The 18733-nt window shown below is 38.2% G+C and overlaps 1 protein-coding gene across 1 annotated transcript; it reads right to left on the bottom strand.

The window, feature by feature from the left end:
- Nucleotides 1-5191: 5191 nt before the first annotated feature.
- LOC306833369 (small nuclear ribonucleoprotein Sm D1-like) lies at nt 5192-5527 on the bottom strand (the record flags this gene model as incomplete). Its single annotated transcript, XM_079358601.1, is given in 4 exon segments — nt 5192-5242; nt 5245-5331; nt 5426-5427; nt 5430-5527. Coding segments are annotated over 4 exon segments (225 nt in total). The 5' UTR covers nt 5515-5527.
- Nucleotides 5528-18733: the final 13206 nt, after the last annotated feature.

The following is an 18733-nucleotide window of genomic DNA, read 5'->3' as shown; positions in this document are numbered from 1 at the left end:
ACAATAACTTATTTACAACAGACAACATCGGGGTTAGCAGTGATGTAGTTACACACTGTGGACTCGGGTGCATCGTGCACCGACCAGCTTCTGGTGAGCACCTTCAAAAAAAAAAAAAAAACTTTCATTAATTTAATATAATAAATGAACATTTTCTGAGATATTACAAATCATGCTAATGTTTTTTTTTTTGTTTTTTTTTTGGCATAGTGTAAGCTAAATTACAATGGTGTGACTTGCAAGAACTGTATCAATGATGATATAGAGCAGCGGTTACATTTCAGCTTTGGACCCCCACAATAACTGTGGTAAAGACTGGGGAACCCGACTGTCTCTATTTCAGCAGAGTAATGTAAGAAATGCTGTATAATAATATAATGTATAAACAGTAGGACTGTGTGGACATTCACAATTTCCTTAACAGACACTCAGTTTATGGAGGTGTCAAATGTCATTCATAGGGAGCAGCAGACACCTGCATTGTTTCACTTATGAGAAGCAGAAATTACTTTGCCACTGCAAACCATTTTTGAACCATTAGTTAAAATTCACCTAATATTAGATTTTTTCCCCCCCAACATAATAGTAATATATGTATATAATATTTAAGAACAGTAGAGTGTGGAGAAAACTCAGACCTGGATCCCAAATACATTTAGCAATGTGGTGCAATATATTTTTTAACTAGTATTCAAGATTTTAAAATCAACATATAATGGATCCAGAATCCTAAAGAACCCCTAGTTTGACCCCTCACAAGCTACCAAAAGCAAAGGTTAATATTTTCAAATTTTCACCAATAAGTATATAGTACCACTAAAGTACTATTCCAGGTCCCCCGACTTTGAGCCGCACTCACGGATTTTCCTATGGGAGTTGGATTTAAATGTTTTTTATGTTGTTATAAGACACCTTTATGAACACGTTTGTGAAGAAATCTATTGGTAAGGAATTTATTCCCAGATTGGCCAAATATCTGATAAAATACCCTTACTAATAGGCTTTTGACATCTTATAATCTGATGCATTTGTACATTGTACATTTTATCAAACACTTTGTGACCTTTGAAAGGTATATTATTATTATATTATACTGCGGCGGCAGTAGCTCAGTCTGTAGGGACTTGGGTTGGGAACTGGAGGGTCACCGGTTCAAGTCCCGGCACGGACCAAGTCCGGAAACTGGTCTGGTAACTGGAGAGGTGCCAGTCCATTTCCTGAGCACTGCCGAGGTGCCCCTGAGCAAGGCACCGAACCCCAAAACTGCTCTGGAGCGCTCGCTGTGGGCAGCCCCCTCACTCTGAGACCTCTCCATTAATGCATGTCACTAGAACCCTGTTTGTGCATGAGTGTGTATCTCAGCCTATGTGTGTGTTAGACAGAGTGTAAACCGAATTTCCCCTCGTGGGATTAATAAAGTGTAAATTATAATTATATTATATTATTATTATTATTATTGTTATTATTATTAATCAAACCCCCCCTAATACAAGGAAATTGTTTTAATATTACCGTGAAGTATTACAGTCAGAGAAAACCTTATCCTGAGAGTAAACTCGCCCACTTCATGCTGGTATGGACAGTACTGGGAACACTGGAGCCAGACCATGACTGTTGTGCTGGAGGGAGCTTGGTTGTTTGTTTCACACACCCTCCAGCAGGAGCAGCAGGGATCAGCTGGTTCCAGATCAGCTCTCAGCTAACAGAGTGAGTCAGGATCAAATTAAGTCAGCGATACACTTCCTGATTATGCTACAGTACCAAACTTGAATTTAAATGCCTTCTGACTATCCAGGCAATTAAAATTAGCATAGGTGTTACGAGTCCCAAGTAGTCCCCGGTGAACAGAAAGGTCACTTGCACCTGTTATGAACATCAGATCATGGATGTTATAAACACGATCTGAGTCACTGTCTTGATATCTTATTGTAAATAAACAAAAAACGTTTTTGTTTTTTGTTTCAATTGAGGGTGCATACATTTAAAATGAGGGTGTAATGCACCCGTTTGCACCCTCATAGAGTGTGTTGAACCCTGAGCCTCAGATGTGTTGTGGTCTGCCCTTGCCTGCTTTAATGCACTGCACCTCACTATCATATCCCAGCTGGTGTAATTTAAACACATTAAGACTGAAGCTGATTCAGTTTTTGCAAAAGTTATGAAAAATAAAGCACAACACCCCTAGATGGAGATTTAATCACATTTTTATTGAAGGAAAATAAAAAAATAAGCATGGATTAAAATAGAGCTCATAAATGGGTGCTCTAAACTAAAAACGTGCCACTAGCCCAGCATGGTCCCTTTTTAAATAAAACTTTTCAATGATATTTATTTCACACTCTTTCTTCATCCTTTATCTTCATCCTTTTTTTATATACAGGCTGAGTCCTGAACACTCAGAAACTCATTTATATTGAACAGAAATAAACTTTAAATTCTGTAGAAAACTTTACAAGAAAGGGGTTCAAAGACATTATTACAGCCAGCAGTGTAAAGCAGCTGAAATGTGCAGCTGAAATGTCTCAGAAATATTCCAAAGAAAATGAACTATCATTTTCACAGGCTGTCGCTGCCTGTCATGTATTCATTTAACATAAAGGTAATGTCAGGAAATCTTTGGTGTTTCAGGAAATCAGTCTCATGTCATTTAGAAAACATTTAGCAGATCCTGACTGAAAGTGAAAACTCTGTTATATGCGACATTTACGCATTTTTCTTCCTTATTTCAAATCCCAACTAAATTTAAATATGCACAAAGCGTTCTGTGTTAACATTTGTTTCAGCACAAACACAGCATTTGTAGCAAAATTGAACCTGGAAATGCAGCTGATTAAATGAACATGGTCTGTTCTGACTACACGTTTTTTTATTCCCTGTATATCTGTAATCACGCTGCAGAGTTAAACATGCGTGTAGCTCTGGCAAACATGGTGCACAGTGAAGCTATCACATCATCTCCCAGCATTTAGACTATGATGGTTTTTTATTTATTTTTATTTATTTTTTTAAATCAAAGTGAGTGCCTGTTCGTTAATTATGGTAACAGAAATCCTTTCAAGGATGCAGAGGAAACACTTCTAATATTAAACAGTGTTTTATTCCCCTCTTTTACTCATGGCATTACTGAGTAGTTTGCAGGAGGACAATTCAGTGTAAACTCTCTGCAGACATCTTAGAAACACGGTCTCACTGCAGGGCTAATCTGAGGAGAGTGTAACAGGAAACAAAAACATAAAGACGTGTTACATGAATGTCATGAAAGTACATCATGCACGTTTGTCCAGAAGAGGGCAGTATTGAACTAGCAGCTCATTGAGCCAAGTCCAAAATTTAATCTGATCAGGAACCAATGCAAGAGGGACAAGACACAAGAGACCTTCACCCACTCCATCCACTCCACCCTCCCCTCCCCCTCTCTCTTCCTCTGAGATACAGACAGTAGGCACCCACATTGACACCTGTCAGAGTTGATATTCCTTTAAAACAGCTTAAATAAATGAAGTGTAAATGCTTCTGTCAATACATGAGTCACTGTAAGCTAACAGCACCAACTGTATGAGAGCTCCGTCTGCAGGGTTTGATATTCAAAGGATCAACAGACAAACTTTGTGTCGTGAGTCTCCTGAAAAATTACCCAACAACTCTCATCCGTCTCCAAGTTCGGAGGAAATCCTATCGAGAATTCGTTGTTGTAATTCTCGGATTCAAACATTGGGTTCTGAAAGTTTCTCAAAAACGTTTCTCACAATTATATTCTCTCTCAACAATGAACAACGAAATCGGAAAATGTCTTTTCTAACTCTTCATAGGGAAATACAAAATCTGGTTTTATTCCAACAGATTGAAGTTACTCACAGTCTGGGAGTTTGACATCCCCACCCCCATTTCTATACTTTCACTACCTTAATCTTGTCTACAGACTAAAGGAGGGGGGACACACAGGTCCTAATCCCCCCCAGCTGGGTCGACAAGGTGAGGGGGTCTGATGATGAGACCCGAAACACCCGGGGAGCGTCACTGACGATGTATTGAGGTTGAACCGCGAGGTGTTTTTTAAAAAAAATGTTTATACAAAAGCTAAGGAAGTATTTCTATGATGAAGGAGCACTTTGTATTAAAGGGATACTTCACCCATTTACATGAAGCTGTGTATCATTAGAAACATGGTAGTAGTGTTGAATGGTCGTGAATCCAACCCTCATTTTGCCCTGAGACAAGAAAAATATGTTTTTCTTTGCCTGGAAGTTTTCTTCATGTGATGCAATATGACACTTTTTGTATCACATGAAGAAAACTTTCAAGCAAAGAAAAACACATTTTTCTCCTCTCAGGGCAAAATGAGGGCTGGACTCACGACCATTCAACACTACTACCATGTTTCTAATGATGCACAGCTTCATGTAAATGGGTGAAGTATCCCTTTAACAGTCTCTCCTGTTTTGTTTTTGTAAAGGAAAAGTGATTTGGTTGGTTATGCTCTCTTTGAGTTATGAGAGATTTGACATATTCCGGTATTAAAGCTATTTAGCTAATATTTGACATTTTAGCTTAGCTTTGTTTCCAGACTGGAAGAGATTTAAACAAACTTCACTTAAAAGCAGAAGCCCATTAATGAATACCTGGAGCGGATACCCCAGCAAGGGACGTCATTTCTAAAGCAAACGATGATAAATGATAAAGCCACGCCCCCACAAACAAAAAGAAAAAAAAGATGCTCTGCTTTGCTTATATTGCAGGACAAGTACTTAGAAAGCACTGGGTAGAGATGGGATGTGTATTGTTCTCATCTCGAACAACATCAACAATACCTACTGAACCATTCTTGTGCAGCTAGCTTGCTACTGTTAGCTCGTAGAAATGCCTGCTGAGTGTGTGCAGGTGTAAGGGTAATTTTTCATTTCTGTCAGGATGCAAAGAGGATTAAAAATGTATCAAAAAGTAGATCGAAAGTGCATCGAAAATAAATCACCTACGCTACCTTTCAGACATCTCATTGGTTATACAGAAAATGAGGAATGAATTCGACAATTTGCCCCCTTAATAAAGGTTTTATTTTGCAAAGTAAGAGAAACAAAGCTGAAAAAAACACAAAAAAAACCCATGGAAAATTCACAAAGTTTTCCCTCTGAGATAAGAAAAAAGAAGCCGTATAATCATTTGGGTTTTGGCCAGCCAATGCTCGACCTGATGATCATCTCCTTAGTCTGCCCTGGCCTCGTCCCCTTCCTCTTCCTGTTGCCTTCATCCTCTGCCTCGTCCTCGACCAGCCCTCTTCTTGGATTTGATCTTTGGCTCGCTGTCAACCAGCAAAGTGTCAGGCTGTCGGGAAGACTGAAGTAACAGATGTTGTTACCACGGATACTCCGTGATTCCATCTAAGTAGGCTCCCTGTTTTTTAGGGTTATACGGATGTTAAAATCTTCACCTGATAGTCCCGTGGACCTGGGTGCCCTTCTTCTGTTTAACGGTTACCGTCTCACGGCTGAGTTTCATCAGAAACCTGACAAGCTTCATGATGGTGACGGATTGAAGAGACTAATCCTCCTCAAGTGACAAATGAGGATTGTGAGGAGCTGCTGGTTTATAATTGAAATCAGGCCTTTCTACCCGAAGTGAGGCCAACGAGCCCTTAAGAATACTACGAGTTGTCACATCTAACATTCATCATTTTAATCATTTTTATCCAAAAATGTAAAAAAACAAAGTTTAAAATTTTTTAATCATCCTGATAACAGAGAGCCATTCATATTTACAGGACATAAAGTTATAAATGAGCTCTTTATCGTAGACGTTTATCAGGAATCTTAGCTATCAAATGAAGCTATTAGCTAATGTTATCAGATAGTCTATTATTTTGTTTTAAAAGCACAAAACTAGTGCGTGATAATAAACTTTCCTGAAGTGTCTCATATCAGCACATTGTGATGATGCACACTTGAAGTTTTACATCTCAGCTATACCATCTATGTTACATAATAATGCACTTTCCTGCCTCTGCAGCGCCGTTTCTTCACCTTTCTCTTATTCTTTCACTTTCATAAGTTTGGTTCACAACTTCAAAACGCGCCCACCACTGTGTGCTCCTTTGCATCATATTTCTTGCTTCTTTTCTGTGCTGATGAAAACAGCAAAGTCACTGACCGCCCTGCCTCCAGCCAACCTTCCTCCCCCTTACAACACAGCGTCATTAATTAACACGTTGAAGTGCTCCATTTACAAAAGGTCATTATTCTCCACCCTTTACAATTCAAGGGTTCTCACATCAAAGAAGTTGTGCACTTACAGTGCTTTTCTGTTTTAATGGCAGAACGTATGAGGCACACTTGTGGCGCCTCAGTGGTCTGTCTGAGCTCTTCATGTGGTGTCAACTTTTAATCATCAGGATATCGAAACAGTATGATCTGATTTCCCCTCCTGCTGTTTTCACCTGACTTTAACTGGCACAATAGATTACCTGAGATCAACTTCTCGCGGCTTGTGTGAGAAATGACAGACCTCTGTGTACGCTGACCCTGACTCAGCTTCCTGCTGCTTACTCAGTGACTTTAAATGGATTAAGTTGTCAGTTGGACAGCCCATCTGAGATTTTTAATATTCAGCCTAAGGTATGTCAAGCAGCCGGCTGCCAAATGGCATCAGAGGGATATACTTCTGGTTTTATTGCAACTTTTTTTTTCTCTCTCTCTCTATTTTCTCATCTAAGATATGGCCGTGCACTCGCTGATTCCCTGAGGGTGTTTCACTTGTGCATTAATAAGACGTTGAGGAGAGTGAATGAAAATAGATTTTGTGAACTCCAGAGCAAATGTGTGTTTTAAAAATACATTTATTGGAAGTGGAGAAACCACTCCTCTTAACTTAACATATTGATTTGACAAATTTACCGTACATCTTGGGGCTTTTAAAATATTATTTCTGGTCTTTCTCATATTTTGTTTACAACCAACCAAAACCCAAATATGTTTAAGAAAAAGAACCATTCAAGTGGCTTTTATTAGCTGTTGAGACCATTTCTCCAGACATTGGGGGTTTATTTGCAAAATATCCATCATTGTTGTTTCGACCTAAACATTATGTTAGAGTTGGCAGAGTCAGTGGTTGTAATGCTATCGCAAGATCATTAATTAAATGATAAATTACAAAAATTTTTAGTTGGCTACTAACTTACACATCTTGTAAGTTTAGCTGTCTGTATTTGTGGACATGAGCAGCGAGTTCAATACAAAATAATAACTCAATCCTGAAGCTCGTGCTATGTCGTGATAAAACTAAACAATTTGTGTCAACACACAACAAAAAAAACAAATCAAATAAAAATAGGTCATCAGCAGTTAAAACTATACTTCAGTTCAGAAAATGAACAGAGCATGTTGATAGTTTCCACTCAGGGACCGTCAATACGTGGCCGAAGACAACGCTGAAGTTGGGTTTAACCAAGAAGATTCTTTGGGACTTTTGTTTGGGATCAGTTTGCAGAATAATATTTGTAGAATAGACTAACCCCGTCCATTTTAAACTCACGATCAGGTAAGCTGACAGACACTTACTGTCGGCCACAGCTCCAGCTCCTTCAATAGTGGAAGTACCACTTTAAATGGCTGGCTCTTCATTTTCATGTGTATGAATTCCTGATGAAGACTTGATGCAGAAACACGATGAAGTGAGGATTGTCCACACGACCATGAACACATTTTAACTGTTCTAAACAAACTGCCTGAAGTATTTCCTTTTTTTTAATTCCATGACATGATGTTTGTATTGGATTGATACTGATGTCTGATACGTTTTAGATACTTACTAAAATTTACACAAAAGTTAAATAACATAGTTAAAGGCTGTTGTGGATTAAGGTTTGTGTTGGCTATGAGGGCTTAATGGTTCTGGGAAGAGGCCCAGCGCTGACCAGAAGTTTATTGACCTTAATGGAGAGGACACACAGCTCATTGGAGCGTAAGTGATTTCCATCTCTCAGTGAGTCCCATAACCACCCATTTGAGCCTCTTTGCAGGATTCAGTCTCTTTGAATGGACCTTGAACACTTCCTTGACTCCCTCTGTCCGTGGTGCTGAAGTGCTGTCCTCAGTCCCTGAATGTTAAACAGTACAGTGAAGGCAGCAGAGGGAAGCGTGTGACTGTGTGTTTGGACTGACTTCATCACATGAGGAAGACCCACAGAGAGACACATGTCAGCTGTTTGTGTGTGTTTGTGGATTTCCTTCCCAGGGAAATGTGTTTGGTTTGCTGAGCCTGTTTATTTGCGCTTGTTTGTGTATCTGCACATGTGTTTGTGTGGGTGTGTGTGCAAATGTGAGTGGGTGTTTCTTTAACAACAAACATGACTTGAAACTGTGGCTGCTGGTCGTGACGGAGGTTTAAAGCAAAAGGCCTTGATGCAATACACTTATAAAACATCTGTAAATATAGGTTGTTAAGTAGCAAAGAAAACGTTCTTATATTAATGTATAAATCCTCCTTTAACACTAATTTGAACAAGTTGAATACCCAAAGAGGGAGTCTTGAGTTTTAGCTTTTTAGGCATTTTAATGTTGTGTAATTTATGTGGGGAAAAAAATTGGTAATGCTTTTGAACCATTTATGTTCCTGGCAGTTTCTCATCACTGCATAATACTTAAAGTGCGAAAAAGAAATCAGGAGAAAATGATTAAAAAAAGCTTTTAGAGAATGACCAAAAGAAAAGCTCACATAGATGTTTTATAAGGAAAATTATTGCCATTTAATTGAATTGTATTTACTCCTTTAATTGTTAGCTCTAAAGAAAGAATAATGCCACAAATTGACATGTTCATGGCTGCTGTACATAAAATAAACGTACAAGGTTGTAGGTGCTGTTAATGGGTTGAACGATGAATCACGTTTCTGTGTTTTGTGCTGGATCTGTGTTCAGGAAGTCTTCTACAAGATGACTGAATGGGAAATAACTTTAAAATGTGTGGGCTTTAAAGTCAAGGTTTATCATTCAATTTGCAGAAACCTCTAGAGTTGAAAAATGAAGCCGGCACAGAAGTACAAAATTCTGTATCTCTAAGAGCCTCCTAAGTCACATACACACCCGATCTAAAACATGTTTACAACCTGGCAACACTTATTAGAATAATAGGCCTCTTTCTACTTATAATCAAAGTTTACTACATTAATGTAGTGTTGAATAAAGGTTTGATCACCAAATACAAAGGAATGATTAGATATCCATTGTATGAATGATTGTTGTTCACATTTATATTATATCAGTTATTATATCATGTTTTACTTTAAGTGTTTTAATCCAATTGTTTGAGATTTTAGTTCAGAGGTTAAAGGTATTCTGTGAAGAGGGCTTGTAGGAGTGAGTGCACATTCCAACATGTGTTTGATGTGGCCCTTTAAACTGAATCACTCACCACCAAATCAAACATAGGTTTAGTTTAAGGCCCTGAACAGTTAATCACTCACCCACATTGATAGGTTCAGTGGACCTTGATAGTTAATCACTATCACAAGGAAATGATGACTAGACTAGACGTCTTCCTGTGATAAGAAACAGGCCAGGTAGGATGTGTCTTCCCCTATAGAAGGACAAAGGATTCGGGAGTATGATGCACCAATGAGAGAAGCGGAACCAAACATCAGGAGGCGCATAATTTGGAAAGCTGCCCAATCGGAGGAAGGAAACCGCACATTCTCAAATGCATAATTTGGTTAGATAATCTCTGTCTAGTGGATAAAAGGGTTCAGGGAAAGATAGTCAGGGCTCAGACTTCGCGAACTGACCAGGTATCTGTCTGTTGTCAGGGACACGTAGTGTTGAACCCAGAGACTCTGTAACTTCTATTCTTGATTCATCGGGTTAATAAACTCTGTTAACCTGACAGAGACGTCTTCAGTCATTCCTCTCATCCCATCAAAAGAATGCGCAGAGGTTTGAGGTAATTATTTAGAGGAGTCAGATTTCTATTAACAACATTTAGGAAAAGGATCAAATAGCAACTTTTATCCTTCACACTGTATGGGTGTGAATTTTCCATTTTAAATTTCTTAACGATACATGTTATCCATAGCTAGGTGCGTAGCTGACATGATGCTTAAAACAGCCTGTTGTCAGGCTGAAACAGCCTTTCGTTCTTGGCGGCTGCTGCCGATGAGCCTCTCTGTAGCCCCCCCGCAGGAACAGATGGCTGACGTCACTCAGGCGCCATTAATGTTTGCAGTATATGAGTTTATTGCAACACTAGGATGACAGGAGTGTATTCACATTAAAATAAGAATCATAACACCAGATCCAGAGTCTACAACATCACAAAGAGCCAAATCTCACATAATGGAAACAGATATAAGATAAATAATCGATATCTATGTGTTTGAATGCAGTCTCTTTAATTGATGATTAAAAGGGCGACCGTTTTATCTTTTTTCTGATAAAGTTATGCTCAATATGACCTCCTGTTTTTCTTATATTAAGACGAGAATAGAACTGAAGACAAACCCCGAGTCCCCATGAGACATTAGAGACCCCAGTTTGTAAGGGATGGTTATAAGGATTTTCACGAGACGAGGGCACACAGTTGTGATGACAGATGTTCTTCTGGCTCTCTTCCAGCTAACCAGGGAGACCGTTCCTCTTCATACTCTAGGTGAGAAACACAGACATGAGACCAAAGCAACACAAGGAATAAAGGGGAAATGAATTATTTAAGGATAGTTGCTTTGGATATTTTCTCAACTCAGTGCAGATTGTTTTTGTCGTGTTTACATCAAAACATGAATATGAACTTATAGAGCTGTCAGAAAATGCTTGAGAAAAAACAACACAGAAATGAAGAGATGGATGAAGGGTGCTCTTTATTTCACTCTATCAATTAGACAATGAAACAGTGATCGGCTTCTGCTTACGATACAAAAGAGTTGAATGAAGCAGCATTTACTGATTGTCTGTTGTAGAAGAGAAGTGTTAACGACAGCAACGTTTCTGGAGAAGTAACTGAATCTGAGCTACAAGACTGACTGCAGACAAATCAGGAGAAGCTCGCCTGCGCCTCAAAGCAGAGCTATATGCTCTTTGCTTTAATCCACTGCAATTTTTTTCCTTGCATAAAATACCTCAAGGACACTTTTATCTGCTCCCACCCACAGATCTACTCCCTCCTTGTCTTGCAACGTTCGAGGTAATTCATTTAATACATTGCAAAAATCATTTATCATTTTTAAAGAGTGACATGAACAAGGCAGGAGCAAAGGCTACATGACTCTTCATGGTAATAGAGGAACTTTGGGTCTGATTAGTGTTTCCTGTCTTGCCTCATGTCTTAAAAGCAGTCGGGAGAAAAAAAAACCCCCATCAGGGATTCTTCTGATGCAGCCATGGCAACTCAGGCATTGACGTAATCTCTTACAGGGATGTGTATGACTGATTTCAAATAGTCGGAGGTTTTGTTAAGATGCTCAAACTCGACCAACAGTTCATCACATTCATGACAGACAGGTCTATACCTTCATGTACATTCCTTTTCTACACAAACATTTACTCCACAAAAAAAAACCATCCCCCTTGTATTTTTCAAAAATCTGTTGAGCTTTATGCTTTCTTAAGATGTTGGAAAAATGCCCCTGCATCAATTTGTCCAGCCATCAACGCTCATGCTGCTCCCATTGTCCTTATGTCAGGATGACATACCATCTCACCTGTCCAATTTCAAGTTGACCCATTGAATATCATTATGGGTGGCCTGACAACCGTGAAACTGTCAAAGCATAATTGATGTTGTGGAGTGGATGAGACTGAAGCTATACATCAACGGATCTCCACCAGTGTCCCCTTTTTATGACAGGATATTACTGCATGTGACAAAGCAGCAGCATCTGCATTGAGCCTGTCTGCTGAAAAGACCACAGAAATATGCTGTTAAATTAACATTCGAAACAAGAGGGATCTTGCCTGTGTACTTAAGTTGTCAAAATGGTCCATACTTTGATACTTTTTCAATACAATGTGTTTTAAAATGATACAATCCCTATTGTTTAGCAACATCTATTTTATCAGACAGGTGCATAGGTAAGGAATGAATCCATCAAAAAGATTGCAGGCAGACTCCTGCACACTGTCTTAATTGCACAAAAAGATTGCAGACATTTCAGTATTGAATGGTTTAGAATTGTTGTGCAATTGAGATGGTGTTTTTTTAATTTTTAAAAAAAACAACAACTCAATATTGAGTGCCTAAGACTTCAATTTTTGTTGGTTTGGTATTAAAGTCTGAACGTTCTGTTTTTGTGACAGCCCTACTGCGAATAAACATATTTTCTTAATACATCAGAAAGTCTTGCTCTTTTCTAACACTTTCCAAAGCATCTTTTACTGACTACTCTTCAGATAATTTGCAAGCACAGTCGACACTTCTAAATATTTGTTTACGTTTCTAAATGCCATCCATTGGTTCATGATCTTATGCTGCTGTGCCAGCATCCCAGGGATGACCATTAAATTGAGCTGAGGGTGTGAAAATGATTTCCTCCTTTGGCTGATGAATTAATCGTACTTGTATGCTGTAATAACACCATTAAAATGTAATGCACTTGGGATTATTACTTCAAATTTGACATAGTTGTGTGTTGCAGGACAAAGCATAAAAAAGCAGCGCTTCAGTCGGAGTAGTGTTTACAGTTGTGATTACATCCATTTTTCATATCAGGCAAAAACCATCCCTCAGTGACTACAATAGGAGGTGTGTTTTTCTTCTTCATTTTTGAAAACGATTTTTCCCCAGCTGCACTTCATAATCAGATTAACAAGAGGGAAAGAAAAACTCAAGTATCACATTGTAGAACTACAGATAAGCACTAATGTGAGAGGAAAAAGCCCATCTAGCTTCTTGAAATGAATGATACAGTTCTGTCATCCCGGCTTTGATCAAAGATCTTTCATTTTCTTGGCCACTAATGGGAATTCTTCCAGCGTCGGTGAAGTCCTCATTTCAATTTCTGGTTTTAATTTATCATGTACTTTCTCTTGTATAATGAAATGTTTGGCACAATATCTGTTTCTTTTTTAGCGATTTCAAATTAAATTGCATCCATTTATCATCTAATAAAATCAGGGAAATCAAAGTCATTATTTCTGGAAATAAAGGTTGTCCTTAAGACACAGATACAGAAGCCATCAAAGACAAATAATGTGGCTTCGGGCTTCTTTTGCTTCAAAAAAAGCTTGAGAAAAGTAAACGGATAAAGTTTATTTTTCTCCAAACAGACCAGATACCCTGCTATTAAGGGACGCTCACTGACTCACAAGGCCTTTGAACAAAGCTCAGCCGGGGGTTAAGGCCCCGTGGTTGAAACAACGCCATGGTGAAGCTTCAGCGACTGTAGCAGCAGGGAAGGGTCCTTGCCAGTCCTAATGAATTCAGATGTGAAAACACTTTGGTATTGACTTTATATAATTGGGCAGGAGGCAATAACACGGCGACCTTGGAGCAGAGCACCTGGATAACAAGCGATCAAACAGCCTCATCCATCCACCCTTTAAGAGTCTCGCTCCTGCAGCTCACTGTCAAACAGGCTGTCACCTTGAAGATCAAGCTCATTAACTCTTTCAGACATTGTTATGTTCTCCCTCTGTGATACTTAACACATGTGCGTCATGAATGCAGGCATGTGCTAATACCATGGTAGCCCCATGGGTCTTTTTCTTGTGATGTCTTGTAGCGCTGTCAGATTAATTTAAGGATCCCTTCAATAAACCCCCACACATTGGATCCATTATTTTTGGAAGAAGTATTTGTTAAATACAATTAAATTCCTCAAAGTGGATGATGTTACAGTGTCAAACATTTGTTTCTTCTTTGGAACAGAATCTGTTGTATTTTCTTTCCTTTTGAAAAAACATTTTTACCATTTACTTCATTTTAAAATAAATTCAGGGTAACACTTTATATTAAGGTGCATTTAAAATAAGCTGTAATTAATAGACCTTATTAGCCCCTTTTGATGCAAATAAGTTGATGTAAGTGTTAATACATGTACAGTATAATTAATTCTTTATGTCTTAAGACACTAATAGGCTCTTATTAAAAAACGTATTTATAAGAAACTTATTACGTAATAGTTTGTATACTGTCATAAACATTAATAAACATTTATTTACATTTTTAACCCTTTATAAGGAAATATACATTCTTATAAAGGTTAATAAATACTTTGTTATGCACTTATTAAGAGATAATAAAGCTGGGCGCTGACAGTGCAGTGGTAAGTCTGTGCGACTCCTCCCAGCAGGAAGCTCAGGTTCAAATCCCACCTGTGGCTCCTTTTCCCACATTTCATTCCTTGCTATCTCTCTCCATGATTTCCGACTCTAACCTGTCCTGTTTCTCCATGAAAGGCACAAAAAGCAAAGCTAATAAAGTTCCTTTGCAGATACTAGATCTAAAGGAACCGTGTGGGTCTCATTAAGATAAATAATGTTGAATAAAGTATTCACAAAGGGTTGAGAGAAAACAAAGTTCAGAAGCACAAAATTAATTGTATTAATTATGCATGTATTAACACTTATATAGACTGATTTGCAGTTATAACAATCTAACAAGGCCTTATAAGTGGCTTATTAACCTATTAATTACAGCTTATTACAAGCACCTTAATATAAAGTGTTACCAAATTTAGCCATTAATCCAGTTCTTTATGATTCCTGTTGCTACACTCCTGTGAATCATGTTGAACTGTGAAAGCAATTAGCCTAATGTAATAACCCCGACTTTAAGCAGAAGCGGATCCAGGGGATGGTGAGGGTAGTCATGGACCTTGAAATCTGATTGGTCACCCTAGGGGCCACCCCAAAATCCCACACTTCCTTTGCATTTCAGTGGAGCACTCCATATTGTGACCTTTGAACTCACAACATCCTCTTGAGATAAGATCAATGTACAATGATGTTACTGTACTAGTGTTTTCTAGTATATTGCTATACAATATATTATATATCATATTTTGTGTTGTGAGAATTTAACATGTTTAAATTTGTCACATGATACATTCATACCAGTTGGGTTATTAAAAAAAAAAAGAAGTCTGAATCTACCCCTTTAATTTTAATCAGACTTTTTCTGTTAGTTGTTAAAAGTCTGTGTGAAGTCTGGTCTTTTTGAGTTCGGCTTTATACCTCTACAGCTCGCCTTGGTTGCCAGTGTAATATTTTCTACTATTGCGAAAATGTTACATCTTGTGATTTTAACAGTCACAGAACAGACTCATTCTCCTCCATCTCCTGCATGTGCTACTTAACAGCCAACTTTACCATCAACAGATTATGTGGAGTTGTAAGAGCACTGGTGACACTGATAATCTAACTGTGTTGGACATGTGTGAAAGACAGCTCTGGAAAAAATCAGGACCTGGATGTCCTGAATTTGTGTGGAAATTGTGCAGAGGTCATGTAAAGTGCCTTAGAGAACAACCTCAGCCATTTATATCATTTTTTGAAAAGTAGGCTTTTGTAGCCATTTATTTCTGAGTTAACACCATTCAGCCTATTAAAAAACATTGAGCTCAATGTTTCAACCATTTGTGCATTACTTATCTCTCTAGTTCATCCACTTTTCTTGACGAGCTAATTAAACTGTTTCTTTGATAAATTGCCGTTAGCCAATGTCAACTCAATCGACTCTTAGTTACCATGTATGCTTATCCACAGCATGCAGTTTTCAGGTGTAACAGCTGCCTTGAGTGAATGTGTCTTTTGAAAAAGGCTGCTTTTCCAAATCAGAACTACTCCACCACAATTTTTCCATGTGCCCTGTGGCAGTGCAGAGACCCCCTAAGGTACAAGCACCCCTGATGGAGAATCACTGATTTTTTTAAAAAATCTGAAGAGCTTCTGTAGTCTGTCACTACTGTATGTGAATGTAATATAGCAATAACCTCAAACAAACAAAAACAAGAACAACTCGCAATCAGATTTATTTTGTAAATTACATGAATGTGTAAATTACAATAAATGGATGAAGATAGGTTAAAGGTGGAACATTACTTTTTTTATTTTGTGTGGGTTTACTTTGAAGTATTGAAATCAGTATTCAATAACGTGTCACATATGCAAATTCAAAAGTTAGGAATTCAAAGGATCAAAATAGGCCGACCCCTCTGAATTAAACACAATTTGACTGATATTTATTTAGAGGCCCTTATCAGAGAAATGAGGCTGTTTTTCTGTTTAGGGAATCCAGGTGCAATCACTGAAGGGGGTGGAAGTGAATCTGTTTCTTAATTTATTTATGTAAACTTGGCCTCTCTCCACTAGCAGCAGATGATTTCATTTGTCTGAGCAGAGTGCCTGATATAATAGGATTACAATCTGCCTGTTGGAAAATTGTCTGTGGACCTCTGTGTTTCTGAAGGTTTGAGCAGGTCTATTAGCCTCTGATGGCATCTTCATGGTTTTAATTCTACCACTTTATCTCAGATTAAAGCACATTATTTTTAGCATGCACATTTAAGAATGAGTGATATTAAGCCTCTGAGGTCTGAGATGTTTCTGATGGGTGAAAGAGGACATGACTGGTTATTAATTATGATTCCTACAAGTTGAGGAATTTGAAGCCAAACTGACGTTCCTCGGTTTAGCTGCTATGCTGTGTTATATTTAACTAACTCACAATGTCAACTCGACACTGTGTGCTGATTTGATTGAACCTTATTACGGCCGTGTCTGGGACTGATGAGGTTGGTTAGACCAAATCAAAACAGTGAAGTTGCAGAAAATGAGACAACGAGATTAAAAAAGCTCGTTATTCACAGCAAAGTGACTGAAACAGAGAGCAATGTGATCGCTCTTTGTGATTACATGGAACCTGCACATTGCACACAGTCACAGACATTTTTCATAAAGGTAAGCATAATGATGTTAATCCCCCTTCCCACAATATCTATTGTACAGTGTAGATCAGGGCTTCTCATACTCTTTTACACCATGGACCCCCTCATCATTGTAACATTGATAAGCAACTATAAAATTAAGGTACATTTATTCTTTCCAGAGAAATAAGGTTTTTTATTTTGAGTTTTTTTTTTCATTGTGACTTTGAAGTGACAAACATGTCACGATCATATCTGAGTTCATCTACAGTTTGTTTGTCTGTTTTTTTATTATTCTTTATATTTGACATGTGCTTCTTATACTTTATTTTATTTAAATACCTTTTTTCCCATGTAAATTCCTCGTATATGTAAATGAACTTGGCATTAAACAACGATTCTGATTCTTGTTAGCACTAAACTAAAGTGGGCAGAAGTATTGGACAGAAGAGCTGATTTTAATAGTGCAAGAGATCCCAGTTTGTAGATTTTTCAATGATACAGCATACTTTTACAATTTTTTTTGTAAATTATTCACGAGGGGTCCTGGATCCCCATCAATCAATCTTTATTTGTATAGCGTCAATTCACTTTGAGAATCACTGGTAGATTATCCGAAGTCAAAGCTGTGATTGAAGCATTGTTCAACATTTAAATGGCTATGTTAAGGCCTTAAAAACATTTAAATGTTATCTTTACAACAGGTAGGCATGTCCAGGTCTTAATCTTATACACTTAGCTTTGAAGCTAAGCGTTGTTCTGTTGTTTCCTCTTGCTTTAGGAGTAACATTTTACAGATTAAGAGACAATTCTCATTATATGATTCTGTAGTGTTACTTAATATCATATTCATCACATACCTGGACTTGAACCTTAGCCTGACCTTAACCTTTTTTCACTCATGGCCCAGAAGCAGAAAAGCCAGGAGGAGATTTGTAGTGTGTCATTTCTCTCGGTGTATGTTGAGCCAGGTGAGAGTGGATTAACAAGGCTGGAAATATGTACCCATGTGAGAGACCGACCCTGCATGTTTGTTACTTTTCACCATGGGACAGCTCACAGTAACCCATGCTAAACTGGTTAACAGCTTGTAGCTTGGAAGACTGCTACAATATATTTGTAATTGATAAATAATTGCAAATATCAGGGGACCCATTTGGACCCTTGTGGGGTCTGGACCCCAAGGTTGGAAAGGCCTGCCTTAATGTAACCTTCACATTACACTTAACTCCGAGTTTAATCAACTTAGGACACAGCATCTGTTGCTCATTGCTTTAGCATTTACCAATTTAAGTGGATTTATGTCTAGTCTGTGTCCTTATAAGTGAATTAAGTCATTACACTCCAACTACACACACATCAACACACCAACACTACTACTACTACTATTATTTCTGCTTTCAAGTGATCTAACCTTAAAAGTCCATGTCATGCATGTGAAATGTAATGTATAATGAATTTGGCATTTCAGGTTGTTTGGACCAATCAGAGCAGCGCTGATTGGTCCAAACTACTGTGTGATGTGCTGTTCCTAAAAAGTGGGCCGAGTGTTTCATTGTTGAAATGCAACAAGTAGTAAGACTGACAGCAACCAACTGTACAGCAGAGCAGATAAGTGAATGAAAATACAGCTGCACCTGCACATCAAAGAGCAAAGACCAAAGATGTCTGCAAACAAGTGTCTAGCTTTGGGCTTTATTCTCGCCATTTATCCCAGCGTGTGTGTGTGTGTGTGTGTGTGTGTGTGTGTGTGTGTGTGTGTGTGTGTGTGTGTGTGTGTGTGTGTGTGTGTGTGTGTGAGAGTGAGTGAGCGGATGAGTGTCTGTGTGCCAAAAACAAACACAAACACACATCTCTTCCTTAAAGTTAAACATACGATATTTTGCATTAATTC

This window comes from Symphodus melops, assembly GCF_947650265.1.
Source record: "Symphodus melops genome assembly, chromosome: 1".
Lineage (NCBI taxonomy): Eukaryota > Metazoa > Chordata > Actinopteri > Labriformes > Labridae > Symphodus > Symphodus melops.
Note: the sequence above shows the minus strand (reverse complement) of the source record. Positions and strands in the feature narration are given on the sequence as shown.